Source organism: Lolium rigidum, chromosome 7, assembly GCF_022539505.1.
Source record: "Lolium rigidum isolate FL_2022 chromosome 7, APGP_CSIRO_Lrig_0.1, whole genome shotgun sequence".
NCBI lineage: Eukaryota > Viridiplantae > Streptophyta > Magnoliopsida > Poales > Poaceae > Lolium > Lolium rigidum.
Genome location: NC_061514.1, coordinates 278595354 through 278606647, shown reverse-complemented (window position 1 = coordinate 278606647; position 11294 = coordinate 278595354). Strand labels below are relative to the sequence as shown.

The window sequence follows — 11294 nt, the reverse complement described above, 5'->3', positions numbered from 1 at the left end:
CGCGAAACCCCCGATGCGAGAGCCACGATACGGAAAACCTTACGAGACGCCGCCGCCGCCAATCCCATCTCGGGGGATTCTGGAGATCTCCTCCGGCACCCTGCCGGAGAGGGGATTCATCTCCCGGATGACTCTTCACCGCCATGGTCGCCTCCGGAGTGATGAGTGAGTAGTTCACCCCTGGACTATGGGTCCATAGCAGTAGCTAGATGGTTGTCTTCTCCTCATTGTGCTTCATTGTTGGATCTTGTGAGCTGCCTAACATGATCAAGATCATCTATCCGTAATGCTATATGTTGTGTTTGTCGGGATCCGATGGATAGAGAATACCATGTTATGTTAATTATCAAGTTATTACCTATGTGTTGTTTATGATCTTGCATGCTCTCCGTTATTAGTAGAGGCTCTGGCCAAGTTTTTGCTCTTAACTCCAAGAGGGAGTATTTATGCTCGATAGTGGGTTCATGCCTCCATTGATATGCGGGACGGTGACGAGAAAGTTCTAAGGTTGTGGATTGCTTGTTGCCACTAGGGATAAAACATTAATGCTATGTCTAAGGATGTAGTTGTTGATTACATTACGCACCATACTTAATGCAATTGTCTGTTGCTTTGCAACTTAATGCTGGAAGGGGTTCGGATGATAACTCTGAAGGTGGACTTTTTAGGCATAGATGCGGTTGGATGGCGGTCTATGTACTTTGTCGTAATGCCCAATTAAATCTCACTTGTACTTATCATGACATGTATGTGCATTGTTATGCCCTCTCTATTTGTCAATTGCCCGACTGTAATTTGTTCACCCAACATGCTTTTATCTTATGGGAGAGACACCTCTAGTGAGCTGTGGACCCCGGTCCATTCTTTTATCTTGAAATACAAATCTGCTGCAATACTTGTTCTTTCTTGTTTTCTTGCAAACAATCATCTTCCACACAATACGGTTAACCCTTTGTTACGAGCAAGCCGGTGAGATTGACAACCTCACTCGTTTCGTTGGGGCAAAGTACTTTGGTTGTGTTGTGCGGGTTCCACGTTGGCGCCGAATCTGCGGTGTTGCGCCGCACTACATCCCGCCGCCATCAACCTTCAACGTGCTTCTTGGCTCCTCCTGGTTCGATAAACCTTGGTTTCTTTCTGAGGGAAAACTTGCTGCTGTGCGCATCATACCTTCCTCTTGGGGTTCCCAACGAACGTGTGAGTTACACGCCATCACTGTGCAATGACTTTCCATCTCCTCGTGCTGCTCCGGGGGAAACCCTAGGAGCTGGTCTTCCAGAAAGGACGATGGCGACACGGTGATGTCGTTTTCTCTCTTGAGAGCATCGTTTGAGGAGCAACGGCGGTGGTCAGAGGTTGGAGGAGGAGATGTCAAGTCATGCCTGGATGACAGGTGCTACACTGAGTCATGCCTGTTCGGTAGGTGCTACGCACGACAAATCTTCCATGGTGGTTTTGACAGCAGGACTTGCAAAGGGGTATGCGGATCTCTGCCTATAAGATGGGCCAGTGGCTCGATGGAGGTGACAACTTCTGAAGCGAGGGAAAAGGTTCTCGCCAAGAGTCTGCTAAACTAGTTGTGAGCTCCTCTTTTCACCATATGGCGACTCAGGGATGCCCTCGGTGTTTAGTTTGATGGGGCATTTTTTTAATGTTTTTAGGGCAAATGTCTTGACAACATGTTAATTCACCCATTGTCGGGTTTGTAGGTGTTGAGTGGTGGTTTCGGGTTTTGTGATGTATAATCTTGAGAGATCCCTGTTGAATAAAGTTAAAAGTCATATGCATCACTTTGATGCAGGCTGGGGCTCCCCCATTTAGAAAAAAATGAAAATTCTCGTAGAATCGAGTGGGTTTTGTCTCTCTTTCTCACGGTTGATACCTCATCTCTTTAGGGTAAATCGAGTAACATTCATTTCCAAGTAAAAAGGCATTGTCGAGTCTATGAGATAAACTACGGCGAGATGAAAACTAACCAACTAAGCAACACTTGGTTCGCGATGACGACAATCTGTTGAGAGTGAGTACTATGGATAAGTGATTGGCCATGGACTATACTAGTGTAAGATGCTCATAATTAATTTATAGCTAGCAAGCAAGAGAAAACAGTTTCCATTAGTAGGAGTGCTCCGCGAGAGCTAGTGAAGTCGTCCAACCCAACTCCAACCCCTCATTGTGGAACCAACTATTGGTTGGGTGGTTACCAAAGTGGTTCTCTAGCTCCACCAAGGTTTAAACCATATGGTTGGCGCTTCTATATGGGTGGAGAACATAAAAGATGAGCACAAATACAAGCCTATATCTACAGGATACGTCGACCAGCAAACACGGAAAATTAACCGAACATCATAGAGATCCACAAAAGGCCTTTTGCTTGGCACGGCCGCCAGCCGACGTTGAAGAAGAACAACGAGGGCGGCCATCATCCACAACCAGCCCTTCTGAGGCTATTGGAAGGACCGCCGACACCGCTGCGTGCGAAACAAGGCCACCGCCTCGCCATCCGCGCCAAGACAACCTAACCTACCAAAAATGTTGGACCCTCTCACATCTCGCCGCGTGAAGCCAAGATCCACCGCATTTCCAAAGCCCACGAGATCCGGAGGCAGACCGACGAGTGGGCAAGCCTCCAGGTGTTTCGAAGGAGTTGTCATGACAGGCAGGGTTTATTGGCTGCTAATTTTCGAAGGAGTTGCCGGTGAAAACTGAGCTGATTGGGGTAATGGCGGTGTTCTGTGTCGTTACCTTGATGAAGGCATTGCCGTGCAATGACTTTCGATCTCCTCGTGCTGCTCCGGGGGGAAACCCTAGGAGCTGGTCTTCTAGAAAGGACGATGGCGACACGGTGATGTCGTTTTCTCTCTTGAGAGCATTGTTTGAGGAACAACGGCGGTGGTCAGAGGTTGGAGGAGGAGATGTCAAGTCATGCCTGGCTGACAGGTGCTACGCTGAGTCATGCATGTTCGGTAGGTGCTACGCATGACAGATCTTCCATGGTGGTTTCGACAGCAGGACTTGCAAGGGGTATGCGGATCTCTGCCTAGAAGATGGGCCAGTGGCTCGATGGAGGTGACTGAAGCGAGGGAAAAGGTGCTCGCCAAGATTATGCTAAACCAGTTGTGAGCTCCTCTTTTCACCATATGGTGACTCAGGGATGCCCTCCGTGTTTAGTTTGGTGGGGCATTTTTAATGTTTTTAGGGCAAAGGCCTTGACAACGTGTTATTTCACCCATTGTCGGGTTTGTAGGTGTTGAGTGGCGGTTTCGGTTTTTGTGATGTATAATCTTGAGAGATCCCTGTTGAATAAAGTTAAAAGTCACATGCATCACTTTGATGCAGGCCGGGGCTCCCCTATTTAGAAAAAAAATGAAAATTCTCGTAGAATCGAGTGGGTTTTGTCTCTCTTTCTCACGGTTGATACCTCATCTCTTTAGGGTAAATCGAGCAACATTCATTTCCAAGTAAAAAGGCATTGTCAAAAAGACCGGCATAAATCCAGGAAAATGGTAGTGTCGAGTCTATGTGATAAATTACTAATGGGAGAAGTTTTGACCACAAGAAACCTAACCAACTAAGCAACACTCGGTTCGCGATGAGGACAATCTCTTGAGAGTGAGTAGTATGGATAAGTGATTGGCCATGGGCTATACTAGTGTAAGCTGCTCATAATTAATTTATAGCTAGCAAGCGAGAGAAAATAGTTTCCATTCGGTAGGAGTGGTCCGCGAGAGCTAGTGAGTCCAACCCAACTCCAACCCCTCATTGTGGAACCAGGTATTGGTTGGGTGGTTAACAAAGTGGTTCTCTAGCCCCACCAAGGTTTAAACCATATGGTTGGCGCTTCTATATCGGTGGAGAACATAAAGATGAGCACAAATACAAACCTATACCAACAAACACATAAAATTAACTGAAGAGCACAAAGATTCACAAAAGGCCTTTTGCTTGGCACGGCCGGCAGCCGCCGTTGAAGAAGAAGAACGAGGGCGGCCACCATCCACAACTAGCCCTTTCGAGGTTATTTGAAGGACCGCCGACACCGCTGCGTGCGAAACAAGGCTACCGCCTCGCCATCCGCGCCGAGACAACCTAACCTACCGAAAATGTTGGACCTTCTCGCATCTCGCCGCGTGAAGCCAAGATCCACCGCATCTCCAAAGCACACCGACGAGTGGGCAAGCCTCGAGGTGTTTCGAAGGAGTTGTCATCACAGCCAGGGTTTATTAGCTGCTAATTTTGGTGGGATAATAATTGATGATAGAGATTGTTGGTTATAATGTGTGTGGAATCTATGTTTGTGTCTCCTAGACTGGATCGAAGAAGAAATTGAACGTCTCACTGAGTCACTGCCCAAGGGTCCCACACACACACACTTGTGGAGCCACGAGCCGACTGGTCTGTCCCTCCCACCTCGCTTCCTCGTCTCCACCAGTTGTTGCGCCGACGCCTCCGGGCCCACCGCCCAATTGCCACGCTTCCCGCGGAGACGCCGCGTGGGCCCCACCACCCCTCTGCGCGCCGCGCGCGTATTAAACGGCCTCCTGCCTCCTCCTTCCTCCTTCCTCCACCGCACCACCAGCACACGCACCACGCGCTTCCTGTGATCCCGCCGCCGCCCGCGCCGACCCTCCTCCGCCCACCGCCCGCCGTCGATCCAGGACCGCAGAGGTACGCGAGATCCTGCCTGCCCTGTCGCGAGATCTGATGATATTCCTTACTATGTGCTAGCCGTGCTGTTGTTATCACCTGGAGGCAGGGCGTCTCCAGTTCTGAGAACCACCTCGGGCGTTGTTCTTGGGCGGGTGGGATCTGGGTGATCCGGGGATTCAGGGGGAGGGATCCGTCTTCCGGCTGAATGGGTCGGCCCGGCAGCTTAGGGTGCAGATCTGACGGGGATGGTTCCCGGGGCTGCCCGCCCGTCAGAGTGCTGGATCTTGGAATGGTTGCCACCGACAGTTCATCAGAGTGGTGGATGATCCGTGTTTCCGAAACCAATTTTCTTTTCTGAAAAAATAGGAGCAACTCACCTCCCTCTTCTCCTCCGTGTTTGCTATGCACGGCGGGAAATCAAGGGACATCCTAGTTCAAATCGGGTTCAAACTGATCCTTCTGTTTGATTTAGCTACTAATTGAAAATACTAGTTGCTTCTGTATGTAAGCATGCCATGTTGTGGATATGCCTCGGCAAGGTGGGAAAAAAGAAGAAACACCTTTCGTCTACAACACTGCTAGGTGCTAGCCTTCCTATGTTGCCCTCTACGCAGTGGCAGGCCATTGGGCACTGCCATTTCTGGGCACCTCCAGAAAGAGTAGAGAACCTTGTCTGTACTTTTGCTGCTTTGAAATGACAAGACTGCGTGTCATCCTGCACAAGTAGTAATTTAACAGTACTATGATGTGGAATGCGTTGTATGTACTGGTATCAGATCAAACCTTGGTTTATAAGATCCAAGCAGAGTTAGTCAATGCAGGGCTGCAGGCTCTTCTGTCCTTGGCCCTTCTGATATAATCAATGTCAGACTGCTAGATGCTAATGCCAATATCCATCTTCAGTGTATAATTGGTGCCCTTGCAATGTTACATTTCTTCTGCGCTTCAGTTTCTGGGGTGCAATGTTACATTTCTTTTCGATTTCTGAGGTGCAAAATTTCAACTTTTCCTGCGTTAACTGAAGATTTTATGATTTTCAGCCATGGGCACGGTTGTGGATGCTCCCGCAGTTGTCACTGAGAATGAGGTGCGTGTATGTAATTGCTTTTCATTGCTCATTCCCTGGATATATTAGATTATTTCAACTTATTGCTGCAAAAGCCGAATTTCATCGTGAATGTTCAAAGTATTTTGTTTTCTGTATCAGTGGGCATGCTTGAATTTATTAAAACTTTAAACATAAAGCATTACAAAAGTATCTGACCTTGAGAAATTTATTAAAACTCTAAACTGAATCTCATTGTTATTCCTACTAACTTTCAGAACCATTTAGTTATTTGGAAATAGATGCACTGTATTGTTGTTGGGTACTTGGGTTCATGTTGAAGAAACTTATATCTTGTGCATATTGCCAATATAAATCTCGATCCATGAGTTACTATTTACAACACCTATATATAGTCATTGAAGTAAACACTACAATATAGTCTCACAGAGTCGGTGCCATTCATGATTTTTTTATGTCTTGTAGTTGAAACCGTGTTTTCATGCAGGAGGTTGCTGTGAACATGTTGGGTGACAAGAAAGTCACAGTTGTATTTGTTCTTGGTAAACTCTCATCGATTTTATTGCTGACCAACAAATATTATTAAACGTTATTACTTATTAGTATCTAAGTAAATAAACTTTCTTCTGTACCTGACCAAGAATTTACACGCAGGTGGTCCTGGAAGTGGAAAGGGTACACAGTGTGCCAACATTGTTGAACACTTCGGATTTACCCATCTTAGTGCTGGAGATCTTCTGCGCGCGGAGCTTAAATCTGGCTCTGAGAATGGGTATATTATTTTCTTCCCATTAAGTTTATTTGGAACTAGATTGTTCTGAAAATCGTATTGGTCATTGTACGCTTCTTTAATTAACCACTTGTAGGTTCCTATGTTTATTTCCACACTTATAATTTTGCAGAACTATGATTGAGAACATGATAAAGGAGGGGAAGATTGTTCCATCAGAGGTAACTATAGCGCTCCTGAAGGAAGCCATGATAAAAAATGAGAATGATAAGTTTCTAATCGACGGGTTTCCAAGGAACGAAGAGAATCGTGCTGCATTCGAGCATGTTGTAAGTTCATCTACTCTAACAATTCAAAAGTTCAGATCTTTCACTCTTCTCTAACAAACTTGCACGATAGTTCAGCATCCTCTTCCCGTGTCTACTGTGATGTACAGTACTTGTAAAGAATTGTAAGATATCTGATCGTGATACATTTTTTCAGACAAAAATTTCTCCTGCATTTGTGCTCTTCTTCAATTGTTCTGAGGAAGAGATGCAAAAACGTCTTTTGGGGCGCAATGAGGTTTGCTTCATCACTTATTTCCTTCTTTTTAGCATATGTATCCTTGTCAAATAACCGTTGTTTCTAACAATTCTTGCTATTTTGCAGGGAAGAGTTGATGACAACATAGAGACTATCAAGAAGAGATTCAATGTTTTTGCTGAATCCAGCTTGCCTGTAATTGAGTACTATAGAGCGAAGGAGAAGGTTAAAGAGGTACTACTGCACTTCCACGATGACTAATTACATGAATGGAATGCATGTCAACATAAAAGCAGGAACATTATAAATAGGACAGATGACATGATAGTCTGAAGAAATCATCCTTTGGAATTATAATAATCCTTTTTTTGATTGTTATGTGGTACTTAGGACTTCTGATAATTACGTCCGTCCTTTTGCAATGATAGTTACGGCTCTTCTTTTGGAATCTGTTCACTTTGATACTTACTGACCAACATGATGTTTTGTCAGATCAATGCTGCAAAACCGATTCCTGAGGTGTTTGAAGATGTCAAGGCTATTTTTGCCCCATACGCCAAGGTAATTTATTAAATTTTACTTGTTTTATCATTTGTTTGCTTGTAGCATTTCTGAATGTATCTTGTAACTCCTGCATGACTAAATAGTATGTTTGTTGTTACTACATGGCAAGTTGAATAGTTCTGCCCTGTCACCTGTATATGTCATGACACTCTTTTAATTTACATATAACATTATGTTATTATATATCAGGCTTCCTAGAACAGTATAAAGGACCAAAAGGTGATAAATGGAAGGATTTTATACAAGGTATACCTTAGCGCCCCTTTTATGCTTCATTACTTTCTTTTCATAGGCGGTTCTCATAAAGTCATAATTGGTGCAGCTGTTTACCTTTTTCCTTGTGACATAGAGCAATATAAGTTGGCTCTATTTGGCTGTGTGGTTGACTTGCAAAGAAGTGTTGACACACTTGTCTTCGATAATATTAGTAAGAACAACATTTGAATGGGGATATGCCAATTAGACAAATACACAATGACTGTCGTAGCAAATGAGAAGTTGAGAACTACCTCCTAGTTGAGAACTACCTAACCTGCATTGATCTCCTCAACTATGAGTCCATGTGCTATTCAAAAGTGATGATAGTTAGTTATACTGTACTTCACAGTAATATTTCTTATGAAATGTGCAATAAGCATTGTACGTAGCTTTGTGGTGAGACTACTCTTTACTCCAGAAGGCGTGCTCAGCTGCTTCTTCCACATGTTTCAAGCCCCAATCAGTGGAAACTTACGTATGGGATTCTGTAGCTGGATTCAGTTGACATAAATTTTTTGAACTCAAGTAAACCTAAATATCTTACTTTCATGGAAACAATTGACCTCTGCTTTTCAATTTCCACATAGCGTTTTTCAGATAGCTTAATTGCAGTCTAAAACTATCAACCTTAATCAAACTTTTTTTTGCCTGGAAGATGGAATAATTTTGTCAATTTATGACTTTGAATGAAATGAGTTTAGTGAGTTAATAGGATTATTGTTGCTAACCCATACTCACGTAGTCCCTGTTATGTCTTGCAGGTTTTGCTCAAGTTTGACATATCTGTGATTACAAACCCTTAATATAGATCAGACTCATCAGTAGGCAATTTGATTTGTTACCAGCAATAAGTAGGTCCGTTTGCCGCTAGTTCTTGTTTACCATTGTCCGTGTATCCTGTGGAGTGTACTTGTACCATTTGTGTAATTTACTGCATGTAAGGCCCGGACCTTGTGCCATGAATTATCGATTGGTTGTATTACAGAGAAGCAAACTGCTTTCACATTGCTTATAATCGATTGAGTTGTTCTGTCGAAGATATACACAGTTGCCACTTGCAAACATTTCGTGCAGTGTTGACGTTCCCTGCCGAGAAGATTTTGTTAGATGTATTTTGCGTGTTCGAGTCGTCTATCATGCTTATTACCAGATATTTTAATGTAAGGCGACCTCATAACCTGCAGCATTGGCTACATAACCTTATAAAGGGAAATGATTACCTTGTCAGGATGCAATAGCTTCACTGAAATACAACATCAAAGACGGTTCGGAAGCATAACAGGCGTCCAGTTCTTTTTGCCAGCTTAAAAATTAAGCTGCCCCCTCCCCAACTTCTTCCACAAGCCTCCTAGCTTATTTTTTTTTTTGAGAATTCGGCAGGTGAGCTGCACGATGTATTGATAGAGGAAGATTTGGCTCAGTTAATAAGGGAAACCGGGCCCAAAAACCATACAGAGCGGCCGAGTTTATAAGGGAAACCGGCCGAAAACCGCACAAACACCGGAGCCTCATCGCCCACACGAAACCAGACCGCCGACGACCAAACACACACCACCAAACCCGGAGCCGCTGCTCCGGCGTCCCCTGCTCGGAGGCGAGCCGAGCCGCAACGCCGCACGACATGGACGTCTTGTAGCCCAAACTACCAAGGCGACCACACACGACCACGAACGCCGCGCCAAAAGATCCGGGGCCGCCGCCCCGACATGCCGCCCACACCGACCGCCCCGTCGTGTAGGCCGGGCCGACGAGCTCGCTACCCACGTAGCACCAACACGCCACCCAAGCCTTGCAAGACCATGACAACACCCCATGGAGTCATCGCCGCAAGACCAACCGAGGCCGCCGCCTCGGCGCACGTCAACCGTCCGGGGCCGCCGCCCCGGCATCCTCCATCCTCGACGACAAGGCAACCATGCACACTGCCACGCATCTACCACACCACGAGGAGCACAGACTCCAAAAGCGGCGCCTTCAAGAAGGTAACAACACAGTGTGTCGCCGCCGCCCGCTCCGAGGAGCAAAGGTTTTCACCCGGAGAACGCAACAACTCGCGACAGCAGCAGACCAAGCTCCCCGATGAAGCCCTCAACAGGGAAAGATGGTACCCAGAGGCACCGCCGACATCGGCACCAATTGGTGCGAGGCTTTCACCCGGAGTGTCGATGCTGGTTGGCATGCGCAACGCAGGCCCTAGCAGCAGGCGTAGCCAGCCGAGCAAGGGATCTTGTCGCCGTCCACCAAACACGCACCAAACGCCCGGGAAGCGCACCTGGCAGACTGCCGCAGAGGCGGCAGATCCGGCCGCCGAGCGCCGAGCCGCCGGGAGCCCGTGCCACCAACCGTCGTCGCCTTGGACGCAGGCCCGCCGAAGCCCGCGATCGGGCCCGACCGCGGCAGACCCCGGGCCGCAGTGTCCCTCCCCGCCCGGACTCGCGCCATGGTCGGGCCGTCGGCCGGCGAGCGGGAGGCCGCAGCCGAGGCCGGCGAGGGGCGCAGGAGGGGCGGGCGGCGACGACGCCTCCGGGGCCCGGCACGACGTCTTCCCTCCGAGACGAGCGCGCGAGATCCCGAGAGGCATAGGGCCTCGCCGCCCCCTTCATCGGCGGCGGACGGCTTAGCCGCCGGCGGCCTCGGGAGACGACGAGGGAGCGGGGGGCTAGGTGGCGGCGGCGGGGAGCTAGGGTTGGGCTCCCCTGTCGCCTGGAGGAGGCGACCGAGGGGAGCGGGTGTGTTTTTTACACGGACTAATTTGGATCTACGTATCAAGCCTCCTAGCTTATTACTTGGAGCTTCTGAAATATTTTTCTCATCCCTAATTTAGAAGCTTTAAGTAATAAGCTGGATGGCTTATAGAAAAAGCTGAGAAAGGGCAGCTTATTTTTTAAGCTGGCAAAAGAATTGGGCCTTAATACTAGGTGAGCGATCAACTTTTCCTAACATGGGTAATATCACAGAAAATTCACTTACTGTCTTAACCTTAACTATACTCAAGCCAAAGCATTCAGGGCAATCACATACTAGGTGAGATCAGTAGTTGTTGAGGAGGATGTGGCCGCCTTCCTCTCCAGGCCGAAGATGGTGCAGAGCACCAGACCAGCACACGCATCAACCAGTTGAAGAAGACATGAGCGTGGGGCGAGCCTGGCGGCCGTGTTCGATCAGGGCGCTGAAGACAGCGGCCAGGTCATGGCTGCTCCAATCCTGGGCAGTGGCGGAGCCAGCAGGGTGAAAGGGTGGGGTAGGCCCTTACCCCACCCTAAAATTTGGCCCAACCCATATATTTTTGTATAAGAATATAATAAAAAAAATAAAAAATACTCAGCCTAAGCTTAGTCTGCCCCACCCTAATAAAATGGGCTGGATTCGCCACTAATCCTGGGAGGCAATGATGCGATTTAGTTAACCATTTTCCTTCCGAACTTGTACCATTATATGCGCAAACTGGGTTAACCATAAGATTAGTAGTGTTAGGAATGGTGGTTATTAAGGTTCAATCCA

At 47.1% G+C, this 11294-nt stretch overlaps 1 protein-coding gene across 1 annotated transcript; it reads left to right on the top strand.

Annotated features, from left to right (window-relative positions):
- Positions 1-4598: 4598 nt before the first annotated feature.
- Positions 4599-8834, top strand: LOC124673808 (UMP-CMP kinase 3). Its single transcript, XM_047209848.1, has 10 exons — positions 4599-4668; positions 5691-5737; positions 6204-6258; positions 6371-6488; positions 6619-6775; positions 6930-7010; positions 7098-7205; positions 7464-7532; positions 7725-7781; positions 8555-8834. Exons 2-9 carry the CDS (start codon positions 5693-5695, stop codon positions 7731-7733), a joined length of 642 nt encoding a protein of 213 aa, XP_047065804.1. The 5' UTR covers positions 4599-4668; positions 5691-5692; the 3' UTR covers positions 7734-7781; positions 8555-8834.
- Positions 8835-11294: the final 2460 nt, after the last annotated feature.

What these genes read in the sequence shown, in the direction of transcription:
- LOC124673808 (XM_047209848.1), top strand. Translation starts at nt 5,693, where the DNA reads ATGGGCACGGTTGTGGATGCTCCCGCAGTTGTCACTGAGAATGAG. An exon ending in GTCTTTTGGGGCGCAATGAG is followed by an intron (nt 7,011 to 7,097) that starts GTTTGCTTCATC and finishes GCTATTTTGCAG; the next exon opens with GGAAGAGTTGATGACAACAT. An exon ending in CGAAGGAGAAGGTTAAAGAG is followed by an intron (nt 7,206 to 7,463) that starts GTACTACTGCAC and finishes ATGTTTTGTCAG; the next exon opens with ATCAATGCTGCAAAACCGAT.